Here is a 20,063-nt window from a genome sequence, read left to right on the forward strand (position 1 = left end):
CGAGCCTTCGCCCAACGCTGCGAAGACTCAGTCACAGTAATTACAGCAGTTATATTTCAGATTTCAAAAACTTTTAATGGGAAAATATTGATATTTCATAAAAATTTCATTTTCTGGAGGAGGAAATGAAAGGACGCAGAGGCACTGGGTTTGCACTGAACGGCTTTCCTTTTGTTTGTGTGGATGTCTGTGTAATTACTGGCCACAGCTGTGTGGTGCAGTCTGTAATGCAATGCTAATGATTTGGGATGAACCACAATCATTCCTGGGGCTCAAAATGAATCCGGACTCATGTTAAGGGCTTAAAACATAAGCCCCTGTGGAAATTGCCATGGTTACTCCCGCGGCCTTTCCTTGGGGTGTTGTGTTGGGGGTGTTGTGTTGGTCGTGTGGTGGAGTGACGATCTGAATTCCTTCTTGGCCCTCGGTCTGTGGTGCCCCTGGGTGACCCCACACTTCCACAGGTCAGTCAGCTCCAAATGTCCTCTGGGAGATGAAAGTGCATCCACTCTCTGGCCTGTTCCAGGAATATCATTGGAGAGTGCTCTCTGCTTTTGAGAGTTTTTCTTTTTTCTTTGAGTTTTGTTTATTGGCACATTAGACTTACACAGCCAAAGTAAGTTGTACACACATTAATGATTATCAAGGATAATGAAATAAAATCCAAGAAAAGATGATATGGCACACTCAGCATAAAGTCACTTTTATGGAAAGAGTACATTGACATTGTCAAAGTTGTCAATTGGGCTGTTCTGGATCAGTTGTGGAGAGTGCCTTTGGGTTTAAAGGTGTGCCCTGTAACAACCTGAGCTGTTCCATGATCAGCGATGGTTGGTTAGGCAGTATTTAGTGCAGGGTTGAAATTACACTCCGGATTTATGTGGATAAGAAATGGTATGACCTACTGTAGGGGTGTTTGAATATGTAGAATAATTTTACTTCAGACGGGGCTGGGGAAGTACATTTGAATAATAACTATTATAATTTACATAGTTTATGCAAAGATTTAAAAACCCAAACCCCCAACCTTTTGGTTTGACTTCCTTCAGTAGGGTTCAAGTGTCAATTGGGGACCCAGCATTTCTGTCCGCTGCTTTGTTAAATCATGGTCTATGGAACGTGGGTCACTATATTTAGAGTGCGGTGCTACGGAATTGGCCCTGTGCAATTGTGTTCAGACCACAGAGCCCAGTGTTAATTGCACTGGGTTGACATTCAGACCAGGAAAAGCAATGTTATTTTTTCTTTTGTTACGGCACACTTGCGTATTTATGTTCTCCATTTTTAGATGGGCATTTGTATGCCTGCTACATTGGTGCTGTGCACAGTGATTTAATCCACAACAGTAGAGAGAGAGAAATGGAGGATCCAAAATGAGAAACGACAGGGCCAAGACTGCTTTGTGTTTCTACAGAGACTCAACACTCTTTATTTTCCGCATAAATTGATGAGGCTGTCAAATACCTGATCATCTCGGGCTAAAACTAATAACGGAAATTCAGACAAACTCATTATAATGAGCTGACCTGTTTGTAGCTGTCTTCTGTATTAAATGGCTTGTAAAGATTAATGTGATCTGTGTTGTCTCCTAACTCCCTAAATACCAAGCTCTGTACTGGGAAAGGGGTGTAATGAGCCAGGCTGGTTCCACCCACACACTGTAGAAAAAATATAGACGTGACGTGACATCACCTGTGACTACATGTTCTTGTGGGAAAAAAAATTGACCTCATATTTTGACTGCATTAGTGCCATTTGCTTGCATTGAAACAGGTGGCTGAAAGACCTATACTGGAGTCAACGCTAATGAGCAACGTTTCAAAAAGATGAGGAAGTATGCTTTAAAAACTAAGCGTTTTTAGACGCTAGGTTCCACCTCTACACTGGGAAAGGGGTATAATGAACCAGTCTGGTTCCAGCTCTACCCTGGGATAGGGGTATAATGAGCCAGCCTGGTTCAGCTGTACAGTGGGAAAGGGGTATAATGAACCAGTCTGGTTCCAGCTCTACCCTGGGATAGGGGTATAATGAGCCGGCCTGGTTCAGCTCTACAGTGGGAAAGGGGTATAATGAGCCGGCCTGGTTCAGCTCTACAGTGGGAAAAGGGTATAATGAGCCAGCCTGGTTCAGCTCTTCAGTGGGAAAGGTGTATAATGAGCTGGTCTGTTTTCATCTGTAGTATAAAAGGGGTATATTTGTTTCACCAAGTTCCAGTTCTACAATAGGCAACCAGCTGTGAATGACTGATGACACATAATTCATGCGCCATCTGACAACCTATGACATCCAACAAGCCCTCCTCTTAAGCAAAAGCTTGCTACATCTCTTCTACCCAATATGAGCGCATCATGAATGTTGCATAGGGAATTTCCATCCCTGGAAGAAGACGCTGTTCATAAGCCAGCTGCAGTCTGGGCCCTGTGTCACATGACCGCTTCCAGCAGGGGGTCTGAGATGAATGAAGTGTGGAGGCTGCTGGAGGCTGCTGGAGCAGGAGGAGCAGGAGGAGCAGGAGGCCTGTGGCTGAGGACGCAGGACACAGGAAATGCTTCATCGGCAGAGTGTGGGCTCCTCCTGAGCACTGGGTCTGGAATCCCAGTGCTCAACTCCCCCTCCACCGTTTCTGGTGATGTCATGCCATGCTACTGCACATGCTCAGTGCGGTAGGCTGTGGGCAATGCTGATGCTCTGAAGTCAAATACTTGGAGGACCCCCCCCATTCCCTACCCATCAATTCTCTTGTCACCCTAAGAATGACAACCGCCATGTCCCAAACTCACGTCCTGTAGGGCCTGCAGTGCCTGCAGGTTTTTGGGTGTATTTCTAATCCACAGTTAAACAGACGTTGGCGGGTCCAGCAAATTAGCTGATTGGGCCTGGCTAATTGGTGGCAGTGCCCTGGCCCCCTGCCCGCCTTTGGGTCAGACGGGTTTTATTGATGGAGCTGTGTGATGTAATCGCTTTGTAAAAGTGGCCGCGGCTGTAGCTGTTATATCATTTTCATTTATGGGGTTTTTTCGCTGCTCCGTGGAGCGACTGGCTGAATTGTGGTCAATAAATTCATTGCTGTTGTTATTGCCATTGTTCTCCTGGCCTGAGCTTGGAAGTGGATTTTTGGCAAGGGGGGTGGAGGGGCGGGAGCTGAATTCTGGATGCCTCTGAAGTGGGTTCTGTGCCTCTGTGTGGGAAAGCCTGGAGGCCCACAACCGCTTTTCTGTTGGCCCTGTCCTGGAATGACCAGCCTGTGCTTTTTGACAAGGGGAGCCAAGATGGTAATGATCCAAGGAAGGCACAGACGCTGAGATTGTTCTGAATCTTCATCTTCATCGATATGCTTTCAGAAAATGTAATTTTATTTGCATCATCACCATAATGAAGTGACTGTAGACACTGGCGTACATAAACACTTACTGTATGCATTTCCCTGCCATTTCACTGAAAGTTTACTGTGACTTTTACTGTGAAGGCTGTGAGATGGTCGTAACACTTCTGCTGTTCAGTGTGAACCCCCTTATTTGCTTCATGTCGCCACCCCTATAAACACAAAGTGATTTACTAGTTGACCGTCTAACCAGTCAGTGTTCCGCCATGCTTGTACGGTACGTAGGATCCCAACCACCATGTACGTAGTACGTAGTATCCCAACCACACTGTCCATATTGTACACCTCACACACTATACCCTACTCACGCTACACCACACATACCTCACTCCACATCGCACAATATATCATATACATATTTCTGTTGCATGATTTCCTTTCGTGTCTCCAAATGCAGTACTTGGATACATTTTTTGAATGATATTTTCAGTGTATGCATCTGTGTATAATCTGTCACCACAGGGGAGAAAACAATTAAAGTGCAAAGGTTTCTAAGAGTGTTTGGTCTTAGATGCTGACTGTATCTGATCTCATTGTTTTCTGGAGGAAGTTTAGCTTCTAAAAATGAAAGCCCCTTCATTCTGACACCCCTGCGTGACCTTTAAAGGTCAGGGTGCTGGAGCCTCGTCTCGTCGCGTTCAGAAGTGCTTTTGACGTCAGCGCACTGCCGACGACTTGCTGCGTGCGCCGTTTAAATGAATGATGTGCACTGTCCGGTTTGTTTTTTTTTTTTTTTCTTACAGTATCGGGCGCATGGGTGGGGGCGCTGCAATATTCTAATGCCCAAGATGGAATGTGATTGGGCAGCGTGCCAGGAGCACGGAGGTAGTGTGCGTCTCCTCCTCCGTGTGCAGGAGCTGAGTTAGGCCTGTGTTACTGTGTGTTCACTGCACTGAAGGCCAGCTCATTTATGCACAGTTAAAGCAGGCTAATTGATTGGCTTCATTCACTTAAGAAGGAGTCTCTGCAGTAGTTGTTTATCACTAACAGGTAGTGAGGTTTGCCTTTTTTCTGAGGTGGGGGGGGGCTGTTTAAGGTGGTAACATGCTAAACTTATTAGCGATGTAATACTTGGAAACTGTATGTAAACCTGAGAACCCCAAAAGGGCTTCAGTATTGATCCTCAGTCCCTGTAAAGGCAGATCAGCTGCAGAATTGCCCCAGCATTCAGCCTGTAATGAAGCTGAGTGTATCCAGGGCAAACGCTGGGAGAAGCCCTTTCTCTCGCCTGCTGGTTGCAGTCGCGGTGAGCATCACACTTTAAGCTCCGCAGCTCCACAGCTTCACTCCATTATCACTCATTTGCAGCTGATGTAATTAAGCAGCTTTCTGTGGCCCGGAGACCCCGTGGTGACAGATGCAGCCTTTTAATGGAGACGAACAGGCAAAAACCAGCAGTCTGTTCTGAACTGAAGGAACAGCAGGCACATGCATATACACACGTGTGCACTCACTGACTCTTACATACATGCGCACACGCACACAAGAAAACACGTACACGCACGCACACATGCACACACACACACATACGCATACATACACACCCGCTCACAATCACACACACTCACTCACACACACATGCACACACACACACACAGACACCACACAAAAAGTATTCCGAGCTTGTACACAGTGTGTTTCTTGGACTCACTAAAGCATGTATTTAGCTTCCTTTAATATTTTTTTTTTTAATCAGTTTTTATTTTTTTTCCCCACAGAATTTTGCTTGTAGCTGCAGGCCATCTGTTTCATATCTTGTAGTAGGCAACAGCATTACAGCTTTTTCTGTGGAAATTGCCCAGAGAACGGGTTCATATTTCTCCTGAAGTTTAAACTTAAAACAAGCTGTAACTCCTAAAAGCAGCTTACCTAACCTAAATGTGTATTCAGCAGGAGGATGTTATAACCCACACAGCCTGTATTTGTGAAGTTTTCCTTCTCATTCCTTCCTCGTTAAGTTTCTTTAGAGTTATTGGACGGAAACATAATGAGATTTAGATGTTCTGGGACGTGAAGTTAGTTGTGGGTGCTCTGCTTCGCTGCACCGCTTCAGAGGGAAACTTAATCTCTCCCAATTGGTGCACAGTTTTCTGGGATATTGTATAAGCGCTCCATTTAGGCCAGTTTTTGTCTCAGGACAGTATTTCCCAGGTATGTGGTGCATTGAAGGAGATCTGTACTCTTCTCAAGAAAAGTTTTTAAATTGATAAGGGAATACTTAAGTGGGAAACAAAAGTTATTTGAGAGGGGGAAATTAATTAAAACGGAAATTTTGTGCTGACACTAGGAATATTTTTGCACACAGACAATTATTAATGCACAGACTCACCTACCAGGACTTTGAGCAGAAGCAGAGTATGACCAGGCCTGACACATTAACACTCTCTAAATTGTAGGCAAAATTCCAGGCATAGACAGGCTGAATATCTTGTTTCTTCATTAAGCTTTAATGACCTCTTGTTCAAAGTGGGAGTGTGCTGGGTCAGGTCACAAAGAAGTGTTTGGATATCCCTAACCTGCAACCTATGACCTCTCTAGGTACCCTTCATGTCCTCTCTTATAATCCTTCCAAAAAATACCTTTGCAGATGGCATTTATTGAAATGCTGAAAGCTGTTACTTGTGTTTTTGGCTATTTGTGTGTGTGTGTGTGTGTGTGTGTGTGTGTCTGTGTCTATGTCTGTACATACATTTGTGTGTGTATTAGAGAAGGAGTGTGTATATGGAGGGGGCAGAGAGAGAGAAAGAGAGAGAGAGAGAGGGTACAGTGCAAATGTTAATGGGTTTAAAATTGAACCATTAAGAAAAATAATCAACATAAAATCACTGTTTCTCTAAACTGAATTGAAGTTATTGAAACCATTTCTACATGGACCTCGCTGTGTGCCTGAGGCCACTGTCATGCTGAAACAGGAATGGGCCTTCCCCAGACTGTTGGGGAAGCACATAATCGTCCGGAATGTCATGGCGTAGCATTAAGGTTCGACTTCACTTAAACAAAGGGGCCTAGCCCCAATCATGCAAAAAACAGCCCCAGTCGAAGGGTGTCCAGATACTTATGGTCATATAGTGTATAAGTGAAACCTTTCAGACATGCAGATATTGTCCCTAAAATCTGAGCACAATTTACTTAGTATTGCATTCAAATGACATATTCAGATATATGATCCGCACTCTCAAAATCCCAATCCAGACCATAAGGCCATATGATTGAAAAGACCACATTATATTCCGATCATGATCTAGATAATCTTCGGAGCAATTTGCTTGTGAGGATGTCCAAATTGCGTTTTGATTATGTGCATTGAAATCAGCACAAGTATCCAGTAACTGGGAAACCCAGCTGTCAGAGAGGAATGGATTCAGTAGGTGGTGTGAAAGGTTGCATCGCGATTTAGTGGAGAAACTGTCATTGCAGCATGTGTCCACTCAACTACTACGCTATGTTGCCTGGCAACCACATAATTGCTGCAGTATGCGTGATGGAAGAGTACTTTATTCTGGGTACCGTGGCAACCGGTTAAACCATCTCAGGGACATGTGTACATTTTCCATTTTCTTTTTTCTTTTCAGATTTTTTGTATTGTTTATTTCATTTGAACACTCGCCAAACAATCTGTTCACTAATACTTATGCTCTAAATGCTTTATTTTATATCCATAGAGTTGAAGAGTAATTAACGTAATATCTGCTACATGATCATATTTATCATAACATGCTAATAAGCATGCACTGTGCAAACGTTAACTTGGAGAGACATATCATGCAACATGCAGCATGTACTGTACACTGCCCAGTTTTTCTGCCCATTAATAGTGGCATATAAATCAGTTATAAGAAAATGAAAATGAGCTTGGATTGTTTTATGAACACCTTTGGAAGTTGCTACCAACAGATTCAGGGAATTAATCTTCTCTATTCATTTTGCTATTGGCTATAATCCCAATGTGTGCTATTTTGGTACAAATGATACAAATGATTGATGGAAGCGAAGGACCATGGGAAATTGGCAGGCCTGGAGCTGTTCCTCCTGAGCCCAGTGCTGTGTGCCTCACGGACTGCCTTGCTGAGCTTACTCACTCTAGCACGTTTAGGGTCACGTGTAGATTATCTTGACGTTGTGCCGGTGGTCTTGCTGCAGTGAGATGGTTTCCGTGTTGATTGGTTGCTCTCGGTTCTTTATCAGCAGGCTGCTCTGTGTGATCAGACACAGAGGAGCGGAGCTCTGTCAGGGAGCTCTTGGAGTGCAACTGCAGTGCAGACGGAGGCCGTCTCTGTGCCCACGTGTCTTCTGTAGTCTCCTTTAATTGCAGCTGCTCTTTGCCTGTGAGTTAAAGATGGCTGCCAGTTGAAGGCATGCTGTACAGTTATCTATCAGAGAAACTGTTTAGCATATAGTGGTGCACAGTAGCAGGGTTTCCATGCATGTATTGGATCTTTCCATCCTGGAGAAGTTGTGGAATTTGCTTGAATATCCTTATTCAAATTTTAAAATAACGTTTGTCTTACTTCAGCCATGCTACTTTTTAAACTCACAAGGTAGCTGCATTTCATTTACTCTGAAATGAGCACTGTTAATGTGCAACAACATTGGCGAGCTCCCTAGCTTACAAATTAAACTTGCTGCCAAAAGCCACAGGTTCCCAGTATTCACTCCTGAGAGGAACTGCAAATGTGTGTCTGCGTGTGTATAGGATACTTTGAAAGTAGGCCAAGTGTGTCTCGAAAAGCATTTCCACCTCCATCTGAACATCTGCTCTGAGTTACTGTACGAGCTCAGAGTTATCCATTTGTTGGACTGAAATTTTGACAGTAACAACACCAGAGCTCTTCTGTTTTACATTGTGGGTTGAGATGTTCCAATGTTTTTATTCCTTCAGAGGAAAAAGCAGGTATGACTGCTTGAGAGAAGATTCTGTCATCGTGCATTATGACTGGCTCAGATATATGCTGGTCAGTGCAATGGAGGAAAGGACATGGTGCTGGATGTTTGGAATCACAGTACCCCTTGGAGTCACTGGGGAAAACAGGCGAGGCACCCGCATGGTGGTGGGAATTTGGAGTGCACGGATGGAGAAAGGCTGCTGAATAGGAGAGGAAGGTGTTTGGGCACTTTTGGGGGGGAAAAAACAACTAAAAAAAGTTAGCTGGATCAGCCCCACTGCTGTGAAAGGAGCCAGGATCTGGACTCCAGACTCCAGGGTCCAGACCCTTTGTTCTGGCTGCTGGCTGCTCTGTACTCCTAGGGGCCTGGTTCATACCATAGAAACCCTTAAATTAACTTGAAGTTTATACAGTAGAATGCTGAGTTTAATGAAACTCTGTGGAGATGTGTTGCCCAATGATTTCAGTCATACACAAATGACCTGCTTAACATTTCTGTTTGAGGTGCAGTGTAGCATAATGGTTTGAGAACTGCGCTTACTGACCCTTGACCCCTTGAGTAAGAGTTGCTTAACCTGGATTGCTTCAGTATCCAGCTGTATAAATGGACTGTATCTATAAAGAATGTCAGCTGTGTAAGACTCTTTGGATGAGCATGTCTGCTAAATGAAAAGAAATGCAAATCATTGCTATGTTAATAGAGAGAAACACAGTGGTTAGGTGAGCGGTGGAGTCTTTACTGTTCCTCTGGACGGCTGTGAGAACAGGATGCTTAATTACGCTCCCTGTCAAATCAATGTACTTCCTGCCTTCCAAACATAGCCTGTTTAAATATAGTGAAGCCAAGATCATGTGTGTGTGGATGTGTGTGTGTTTGCATGCATGTGTGTGTACAGTGTGTACTGTGTGTACAGTGCACTGTGTGTGTGTCTGCTTGAGTGTGAGTGTGTGTGTGTGTGTGACTGACATAATGACTCTTGACAGCTGTGGCAGCCACATCTCAGCCTATGTCATGTCTGTGCCTGTGGGAGGGTTTGTTTTCATTGTCTTTCAGTACAGTACAGTCACTTAGCAGGCACTCGTATCCAGAGCAATGTGCAGGAGTGGAGGAATATCAGTGTTACTCTCAGGATTTGAAAAATGCTGTATCACCAAGAAGGCACAGAGGCCAATTTTTAATCAACTGGTGTCATACTGACCCATTAAAACCTGTATTGTACTGTAAGAAAAGAAAGTACCACCAGACAGATCATCTTTGAACAGCTATAGCGTGACATTATCCGAAATAAAATCCAAATAAACAGAAAAAGAAAGGATATCAAGAGGGGTCAGGGCGTCCATGAGACAATTTGAAGAGTGAGTCTTCAGTCTTTGTCAGAAGATGGGCAGTGCTCCTGCTGTCCTGAGTAGATGGTGAGGGAGGAGTAGATTCTCAGGTTGTTTCTGTGCATTTCCTCTGGTTGGCTGACAGCCAGTGGGCAGGCTGGACCAACCCTGTTCTCTGGAAAGTAATTGTGGATTATTTTCATTCTGACTCATTTTCAGTTCTTTTGCTGGACGAGTTGCACACATAGATCGTTGTAGATTGTTTAGACGCCATGTACAGCGCGTAAGGACTTGTTTCCATTTTCTCCGGCTCAGTGGGTTGTTAATTTACTGCTCGGAAGGGTTGAATCTGGGACTAGATTTTCTTACAATGTTTTTTTCATGAGTGCTTCAGTCCAAATGACAGCATTCCAGTTTTGTTTTGCGTGAGATTTACAGTAGAATGGCATTTGGCGTATGTTCCGCTAACACACAGAGGGCCCAGAGTGGTTCTGTGACGGTGGCGTCACTGTGAATGCGGCTGTCACTCAGTGGGTCACAGAGCCTTGTGTTTGAACCTCTGATTGGTTGAGGAAGGCACCCATTGTTTTTTCAGGCGCTGGTCCTGGGGTCCCCTGCATACCTGTGGCTTAGTCATGGTGGTTGTATAATATTCCTAAATGTTTTGTGTAACCTCCATTAGACAGCGTACAGCGCTCGAGGTCTGAGGTTTGAGTCGTGGGGTGTCATGGGCACTAAAGATTGGACGTAGGGCTGTTCTCTACCATTCCAGCACAGCGGTATTCTGTTATGAAAGCACTCTTTCATACCCCTGAGATGGCAAACTTGATCAGTGGCACTGAGCAGACAAAATTGAGGTCCGGGACAGAGAGGATTGTGGGAAGGACAAGTTGTCTATCTGTAATAAAGCCCTCCAGCTTCAGAATTGCGTCAGGATCCTGGCGTGAGCTTCCCTGTATAAAGAGGAAGCTTCTGAGAATGCTTACTGTACTCCCCACTACTCCCCCAGCCCCCAACACAGGAAGTGTTGCTTTTTATTGGCTTTACGTCATAGGTTACAGAACTCCAAACAATGTCTGACACATGAAAATATTCAGATGGCCAATTCTATAAATACGCCTGTCTGGAAAAAGAAGTCATAGGAGACAATGAGTTTGCTTCCTCTCTGTTTAGAGGCTCCAGAGAGAAGCCTTATCAATGTAGAGAATTCCTGACAGAGGCTACTTTTAACAAGACCAGGTTACAACCTAGTATATGGCTGGACCTAACACACATGATCCGGCTGACCAATGGTGTACCTTCATAACTCGGCCAACCAATGGTGTAACTTCATCAGTCAGTCAGTCAGTCAGTCTCTCACAGACATTTGCCTTTGTAGGGCTGGCCCCGCTGATGCGGTCCAGCCAAAAAGCTTTTTGTGTCCACACACACTCTGCTGGAACAAAATGGCCAGGCAACTTAAAATTATTATTATTACGGATTATTATTATTATCATTTTATTTTTGTTACATTTTTTTGTTATATCATCCTCAGTTTTTCATTCAGACCTTTTGATTTTTGTAATATGCACTGCCTTGGCGGACAGTGAGAGGAAGTGGAGTTTGTCTGGGACATGTGTTTTTAATGACTGTTGCTGATTTAAGCACTGAAGGACACTGAGTCCGCTGCTGTTACCAGCCAGCAGTTTCAGCTGGAAAAGAAAAGGCCATTCATGTTGTGAGCCGTCGCCTGTTTTTCTCTTTTTTTCCTTCTCTTTATTGCGTTACTTCCCAGAAACCCTTGTTTTTCCCTGCCAGCATTGCACATGTCATCAAAAGAGATGAAAGATTAGTTCATACTTTCAGAAAACAGGATAATAATAGCATGTAGCATATGTGCAACAGATTGTTATTTCAGTTTGCTGCAAATCCCTCGTAAGCTGTAATTGCAGCTTCACGCCTATTTTGCATGCTGTAGAACAAGCTCTGGAGGGTGTTCATGCTGCACTGCATTCCATGGTACCCAGGGTTCTGCACATGCTTCCTTCAGGTCCCTAGGTTTCTGTGCATGCTTCCTGCCGGTCCCCAGGGTCCTGCACTTGTTCCTGCAGGTTCCCATGGTTCTGCACTTGTTCCTGCATGTTTCCAGGGTTCTGTGCATGCTTCCAGCAGGTCCCTAGGGTTCTGTGCATGCTTCCTGCAGGTCCCCAGGGTTCTGCACTTGTTCCTGCAGGTTTCCAGGGTTCTGTGCATGCTGCTTGGTTGCAGTTTGGGACGTGATGTTGAAATGACTGTAATGGCCAGATCAGCATTGATCCACTGCTCTGACCACGCCTCCACACTGCCTGCACTATGACAAGTGGAATGTTCATATTATTCAGGGCGCTGTCTGCACCCCTGCGGGTCACATCAAGGTTTAGCGGGTCGTCCCGTGATGGCCGCAGCGGAGCTCGCGCATGGAGGACGGAGTGTAGCACAGTGGGTAAGGAGCTGGGCTTGTAACCGAAATGTCGCAGGTTCGATTCCCGGGTGAGGACACTGCCGTTGTACCCTTGAGCAAGGTACTTAACCTGCATTGGTTCAGTATATATCCAGCTGTATAAATGGATACAATGTAAAATGCTATGTAAAAAGTTGTGTAAGTCGCTCTGGATAAGAGCGTCTGCTAAATGCCTGTAATGTAATGTAATGTTCCTGTATGGCTGGTGTGAGGGTCCCCTGGAGGGTGCTAACAGACGTGCGGTCAGGCGTGACGCAGGCGTGTTCTGAGGCGTGAAGCAGGCGTGTGCAGAGCGTGGGGCAGGCGTGTTGTGCCGGGGTGTGTGGCGCAGCCTGTGTTCACTCCTGTCCCGTCTGTCGTGTGTGTTTCCGTGCGTGCGTGCGAGCGAGCAAGCGAGCAAATGTGTGTGTTTGAGTGCACATGTATGTTTGTGCATCTGTTTAAATGCGCGTGTGACGATGACTCATTCGGATGTGGGAGCATTCATTAGCGGCCTCCATTCTTTTTTTCCTGTCAGAAGGTGTGGACAGTGCCCTGCGTGTGTGTTTCCCCACTGCTCAGGCCTGGGGAAAGTAGAGGGTTACAGACAGAGAGAGACTCACAGAGCAGAGAGTGCCCTTGGCAGAGCACCTTCAGAGGGGCTCCTGTGGAGAGCCTCAAAGTGCACGGAGCTGGGCCTGTTTGAACAGATGCAGTGGGACCACATTCTGTGTCTGAATCCTCAATCACGGGTTCACTGAGTGGAGTGTTCAAACGCATGTTAATTAAAGAAAAAAAGCTCTCTGTTTTTCATCTTTTTGCTCTTAGTCATCATTTACACCCAAAGAACTGCTTTTGTAAAAACAAAGTAACATTTTTCAAAGTTGCAATTATTATTTTCTCTTCTCTGTCCTTAATTAAATGTTGCTATTTGACCTTTAATACATCTACCGCAATGGAAGTACGGAAGTGTGATGAATTCTTGGGCACCTGCTCGGTAGCTCATCTTGTTCAGTCATATTGTGGGGGTCACATCCCCTAGTGGCAGTGTAGGGGAATTGCATGATATGACAGCCAGGTAAGATCCTTGTTCAGATGTGGTGTTAGGCCGTAAGTTCGAAGCTGTTCTGTTACTGATTTTCCGAATTCCTTGAATTCCGCAGAATGAGCCTGTGAAGTAGCCCGGCTGCCCAGGTGTGCTTTACCTGTTGGGACAGCCAGGGTGATGTGTTGTGGTTTGTTTACCGTGTTTTCCCCATGCAGCCCTGCTAAGGTACCCCTGGGTGTCGTGTTACACAGGCACTGCACCTGTGTTCATCCTGTAGAATCCCAGCTGTAAAAGTGTGCAGAAATTCAGCTCTGTGCGTGACCCTGGCTAATGATTAATGACAAGTATTTATGATGCGGACAGAACATGCTAGAAAGTGAATACTGTAAAGTGGATCATTTATCTCTCTTTCTCTTCGCGCACTCACACACTTGCACAGTCTCACTCACACACTCACACACACACACACACACATACACACACAAAGAAGAAGAGCTGGTACTGACCACCTCTTCCGTGTCTGACTGGCAAATGTTTCTCCTATCAGAGAAGACCACTCTGTGCTCCTCAGGAGAGCCCTATCTCTGGGGGATGGGTGTGGCATTGTCTTTTATCTCTGAAGGGAGGAAATGAGTTCCCTGTATTCCCACTTCAAAGAGCTGTGGGGGTCAGATGTAACCTCATCAAAGACCAAAGGGCCAGTGTTACCGTGGGAACACGGTACATAGTTCCGCTCACAAACCCAACGACTCCTCCTCACACACAGGATCTGTGAGTCATCGCCTCTGTGCTCTCACCTGTCACTCATACCTGCAGCCCTGTCTCTGCCACCTTCCCTTGGCTGTGATGTTGGCACAGGGCGGGGCAGGTGGGCGGGGCCTTATCCCTGATGTAACCAATTATGACCTGTGATACAGTGCTTTAACTGAGCCGGGCCTGGGGTGGTTCTGCACTCAGGCAGCACTCAGCTGGGGGTCCAGACAGCCAGGCGAGCGCTCAGCTCTCTGAGGGTCATTAACCGGCCCTCCTGCTGGGCCGGGGTCGGTGCAGAGGCCCCGTCACGCTCGGGCCCCGCTCTCAGACCTCTCAACTGGGCCTGTTCCCGGCCTGCGGAACCCTGCTGGAACCCGACACGCACCCTCCTCTTCCGAAAGGGCCTTTACGAGTAGGCCTTGCCTGAAGCTTTAGAGGTCAGAGGTCAATACAGTAAGCGGGCTCATTCAAACCAGATGAGGCCTGGGTAGAGGAAAGAAAAGCCCAGGTAGGAGGGTCTGAATTTGATTTTGGCAATCATAAGGTACTGGTATGGTTGCTAGGAGTCAAAGTATTGTGTTGCTGTGTTACTGACCAGTTTGGTTTGATACTTGAGTATCTGCAGTAATGTTGATTTGGTCTGAATACCTTGGTTACTGACTGTTTGCGTTTGAGTTCCTGGGGCACTCAGCGTTTGGCCTGAGCACCTGGAATGTTGACCGTTTCGGGTTTGTCTCTTTCACAGCAACGGGCCTCCGGAAGGGTGCTGCTGGACCTGGTCTGCGCCCATCTCAACCTCATCGAGGGAGACTACTTCGGCCTGGAGTACCAGAACCACCGCAAGATGACCGTGAGTGAACCGCATTTCATTCAGCCTGTCACACAAGGACAGAACACAATTGAATGAAGATAACAGTTCTGCAAATCTTGCCTTTTCAACTCAGTACTATTACAGTACTATTCACACTATTCTGTAACAGAGGTGCTCTCCTGACTCAATAAAATCTGACCTATTTGTTGTTTTTTTATCGTTTTTGCAGGTCTGGCTGGATCTTTTGAAGCCCACCATCAAACAGATCAGACGTAAGTGTGTTCAGGCAAAGCGCCGCCATGCTTATTTTGCCCTTTATTTCGCCTGTTTGACCAGGTGGGTGAACTGAGAAGTCCATTCCGTCTCACAGTGATGACTTGGTGAGTCAGAATCTGTAGGGAATGCAAGGGATTTTGTAGCTAATCAGATACAGGGGCAGTTCTTAGGCTGTCAAATATGGAGAGCCAGTTTTGCTGTTACCATGAGTCATTGCGGTTCTGGTCATGGAGAGAGGGGATGGTTGTGTAATGAGTAGTCTATTACATCAGAATAAGATCTGCTCCTCCCACCCCACCCCCCCTTCACAAAAAAAATAAAACAAAAAATAAAATTTGGTTTAGTAACATCTGACATAATATTTGGTTGTTTAAGGAGCAAAATGACAATTATAATGGACAGCTTTGAGTCACTGTTCTGCTTCCCATTTGTCTGAATTCCCTTAATTTGCTTTAATGGGCTTTTCTCTTCCAGAGTTTGTGGCAGTGGAGGTAGTTAATTGATTTAATACTGTACAGGAAGTAAAATATAAAATAAAGGCCCTTCATCAAATCTTCACACGAGCTTAAATATAGGCAATGGCAATTAAACTGAACATAAAGAAGTCACTCTGTACTCTATCAGTGATTTAATTGTTTTCTTTTAACTGGGTGTTTTCCTGTTGTTCAAATTTTAAAGTACTCAGTGTAAACAAATTCACTTCGACATAATTGCTGAAATAAGCAAGCATTATTTTGCGTCTTCAAAGAGAAAGAGTCTTTCCCGCACCAGTGTATTTTAATGTGCGTGATTAATTGTGTAATCCAGGTGGAGCATGAAATTGAAATGTTGTTTTTCTTGTCGTTAGGAAATGCATCTGTAGCCGATAAGAGAGGGTCTGTGTGTGTGTGTCAGGTTCACGGCTCACTGGTGGGGCCTTCAGCTGAGGTCGCTGTCCTTCGAGCAGTGATTCATGTTCTAACTCAGACTACGCTCCTGCGAACTGTAGAGTCCTGCATAACTGACCATAGAGTTAATTGGTTACCTTTTAAAGGGGCCAGGAATAATGAATAATTTTCCTGTATTTTTTGCTCAATTGGAGTATTTTTCTGGGTTTTTATTTTCTCTGGAACATATTGCTGTGAAGTGTTTCTTAACTTGCATGCAAAAGGGGTTAAACAAAAATAAAGACGGATTGTTTGATATTTGGCTGTATAATGAATATCTGGTTAACCTCAGTAGAACAGTGAAATGAAATGCCATTGAAGTTAACTCTACTGATACACAGTTACTGTGACTCTTCTCTAACTGAATTAGAATAATATTTTGAAATGTGAATCTGCGATTGTTTTTGCAAATGTAATTGTAATCCCTTTCCTGGCCCCAAATGAAATTTCTGGCTGAGGGATGAATAGAGTAATACTGTATTGTATTGTGTTGTGTTGTACTCTGCAGTACCGGGTTAAATTCATATGGTGTAGTGAATGCAGGAGGCTGCAGAAAGCAGTTTTGCAGTGTGTGCTTATCAGCCGTATCGCCTGCAGGCCCCAAGCACACGGTCCTGCGCTTTGTGGTGAAGTTCTTCCCTCCGGACCACACCCAGCTCCTGGAGGAGCTGACCAGGTGAGACCGCTCTCCCATCGCCCCTCTCTGCTCCTCCGCTTCGCTGAGAACCTTTCGGCTTTATGAGGTATTCGTTTCGGTTGCTCGGCTACGGCTCGGTCCCGCCCCGCCAGGTCTCTGCCCGTCGTGCACTTCAGCGGCGAATTTACGGTCTGGGAGCGATATGTGGGCGGGAGTTTCCCTCCACTGCTTTTTTGGACGTCGTACCTGCCTCCTCTCTGGAGCTCCGGTGATGAGCTGAAGGGAGTGACCTCATCGACTCACCTGGCCTCCATTTCCCATAAGCCTCTGACCCAGTGGGCTTCGTTCCCAAAAGCGTTCCTTTGGCTGGAAAAACGGTTTCTCAAAAAATAGATGGCACCTCGGGCAGCGCGGGGATCGACCCGCTGAGCTGGGTGTCGGGTAACGGGGCGGGGCGGGGTATCCAAATTCACCGCTGACCTCAGCCAAGCCCGGGCTCGGGGAACGGCAGATTCCTGGAACTGCCAAAACGCTCTGATGGAGCGCAGGCCTGATCCAGCCGTGTATCAGTCCTGCCTGGCAGAGCACGCACACCGTCTGTCTTTGTTCGCTCGTCAAAGGCTTCCTGTAAAGATGTTTTCCTTCTGTCCAACACATTGTAGGAAAATGGGTTTAGGGCCTACATATCAGTGGTGCTGATGGCGGTCTTGTGTTCTGGACTTCCTGTTCGACTGACTTCCTCCTGCTTCGGTTTCCTTTGCTTGGTTTGCATTTCACATCCCACAGCCCAGTGGCACAGACATCTCTCATTAAAACCATGTATTGTACACACCAGCATCCAGGCAGTAACTGTCTGTCAGCTAAAGAACATTTTTCCTGAACTGTACTCAAGGAGATGATCAATCACTGCACCATGATTTCAGTCCTAGGTTATGAATACTTTTTCAGATTATTTGTGCTTTATGTCAGTATTGCTGGGTTTCCAAGATAAGGTCAGGTCGTGCAACACTGTACAGTAATAATGAGAATTATGCATGTGGTCAGACCAGCTCCGAGCAGCAGGCTGGAGACTGTGGTACCCTGTGCAGATTATAATAAGTCATTGTGCCAGGTCCATGTGGAAATGCTGTTGGGAATGGGTGCCCAGCTGTGTCATTGTGTGACTCAATCTCTTCTGCTGCATTTACCCTCTGCTCAGCCATGCAGTGGCTGATTTACAGATGCTGCTCTGCAGGGAATTAATCCTGGCAATACACTGATGGTGTGTGTGTGTGTGTGTATGTGTGTGTGTGTGTGTGTGTGCATGCGTGCATGGGTGGGTGGATGGGTGTGTACTGGGAACTGGGAGAACACACATGTATGTGACTTAACTATTTACATGTATGTGACTATATTTACTCAACCAGTAACTTAAACTGTTAAAGATTGTTTTTGTCTATGAATATTCATGAAAGGGGTGAGTCTATAGCTAGTAGGGAAATTTGGGTGTGTAGAATGGCCTCGGTCATCACAGCCCTAAGAGGGGAGTGGCAAATTCACATGCCTGACTTTGACTGACAGGTGACCTCTATTCCCTGGTGGATGAGTAGGTGTCAGTCAGCAGACATCACCCGTGTATTTTGTGATCACCCAAGCTGAAGTTTTTCTTGTTTTTCTTGCCTCTGTCCAGGTACCTCTTCGCTCTGCAGGTAAAGCAAGATCTGGCCTGCGGGGTCCTGACCTGCAACGACAGCAGTGCCGCCCTGCTGGTCTCCCACATAGTGCAGTGTGAGTATCTCTGTGTCTGTCTCTCTCTCCATGTCCCCATGCATTCATGTTTATCTTAAGCATTTCTCACATGTCAGGGTGAACTGGTGTGTGTTTTAGTTTTATGGAGCAGAGGAATTTATGTGTATTTGTTTAAATTAGTTTTAATCCTTAAGTGATCTGGGTCACACAGACGAGCACACTGCAGTTTACACGTTGGGTTCGCACCGACAGGAGTGGGAGGAATACATGTAGCTGGACATGCAGAATTTCTGGAGCCCAGCCGACCAGCAGGGGTCACTGGTGTGTGATGAGACACTGTCACCCCAGCAGACTGAAACCCTCCCCTCCCTGGTGACAATAGGGCCAATTGTGTGTCACTGTGTGGGGCTGCTGGCCACAGCGCTGAGGGTGTCGATTGGTTGAGAGTCGCCCCGCTGAAAACTCTGAATGGGCAGGCTACAAGCTGAACCACGTTTAAACGAGGATAACCGGGTTGCCATGGATACGTCCTCCAAGACTTCCATAGCAATGGGAGTTCTGGAATGCTGCTCTTAAGATGAATAAAGCAAACTGAAAGAGGAGCCCAACGAGGCAACATTAAATATTGAAACTCTGAGTTATTATAGTTATTATAATTAAGTTATTATAATATTATAATTATAATTAATACATTTTTAGACACCCTCATCCAGTACGCCAGTAGGGATTCAAACCTGTAGCCCTCAGGTTTTCAATGATGAACTTACTGTTGCAATATATCACTGCTACCCCACAAAACTGCTAAATCTGTTATTGGTCTATTATTGTTTGAACCTATACTATATGCATAAATGCTGTGTGAGCTTCTGTAATTGCCTCTTCTCAGCTCTAAAACAAAAAAAACAAGACAACCTTAGATAACAGAGTTATCTAAATTTGCATCTCTCTCTGTCTTTTGTGTCTTTCTCTCTCTCTGTGCAGCTGAGATTGGGGATTTTGATGAGACTCAGAGTAGGGAGCACCTCCTCACTAACAGGTATATGCCTGACCAGGAGGCTCTGTTAGACAGGATTATGGACTGCCATCGCAAACACACGTGAGTTCTGTATGTGTGTGTGTGTGTGTGTGTGTGTGACAGTGTCAGACCAAAAAGGCTTTTAAAAGACAGCATCCATAGGGAAGTGGCCCTGTTTCCACAGCGACCCACTATGTGAGCTCACAGCCGAATAAGTAATTCACTGCAGCAAACAGGATACTTTAGGACAGGCAGGTCAGTGTAGGTGCAGCAAACCACTGCCACCCCTCCCTCAGCTGCACAAATGGGCTGTTCCAGAGGGCAGGGGGCGGGGCTAGTGATCTCTGCAATGAGAGCTGTCACCTCCGCCGGCGCCGAGCCGTCTCACCTGTGCCGTCGGGCAGGGGTGTGCTCCGAGCACCGACAGCCTGAGAAACCAGCGCGGGAAACGGGTCTCTCGACAGCAGGGCTGTCTGCGGCCAGACACTAGCTTTATGCCATCTGCCCGCGGGGTTTGTCTGCTGCCAGACTCTCTCGAGTAAGACTCGTTTGTTTTATTATGACTGCCCACATTCTCACAGTCAGTCTGACGCACAGTCTCTAGCCGGCATGAAACTTATTTTAGCGCGGTTTCTTTTTTAAAAGCAGACTGTCTGTGAGAGATCTGTCATGAAAATAAAATTCCATATGCTTTCAGGCCTGCCCAGCTCTGTTCCTGGAGATTTATGGCCCTGTAGGTTTTCACTGCTTCACTAATTTGGCACCCCTAATTAACAGCTCAGTGAGATCTCTAGCTGTTGAATGAGGTGTGCTTTGTTAG

At 45.8% G+C, this 20,063-nt stretch overlaps 1 protein-coding gene across 4 annotated transcripts in view; it reads left to right on the forward strand.

The window, feature by feature from the left end:
- LOC118214452 (FERM, ARHGEF and pleckstrin domain-containing protein 1-like) overlaps positions 1–20,063 on the forward strand; it is a 76,130-nt gene that overhangs the window by 30,470 nt on the left and 25,597 nt on the right. For all 4 annotated transcript variants that reach the window (XM_035394418.1, XM_035394416.1, XM_035394415.1 and 1 more), the window contains 5 exons: positions 14,596–14,700; positions 14,891–14,933; positions 16,461–16,539; positions 18,170–18,267; positions 19,210–19,324. In XM_035394418.1, coding sequence (XP_035250309.1) covers positions 14,596–14,700; positions 14,891–14,933; positions 16,461–16,539; positions 18,170–18,267; positions 19,210–19,324 — 440 coding nt within the window. The remainder of the gene's footprint in view (positions 1–14,595; positions 14,701–14,890; positions 14,934–16,460; positions 16,540–18,169; positions 18,268–19,209; positions 19,325–20,063) is intronic.

Source organism: Anguilla anguilla, chromosome 15 (genome assembly GCF_013347855.1).
Source record: "Anguilla anguilla isolate fAngAng1 chromosome 15, fAngAng1.pri, whole genome shotgun sequence".
Lineage (NCBI taxonomy): Eukaryota > Metazoa > Chordata > Actinopteri > Anguilliformes > Anguillidae > Anguilla > Anguilla anguilla.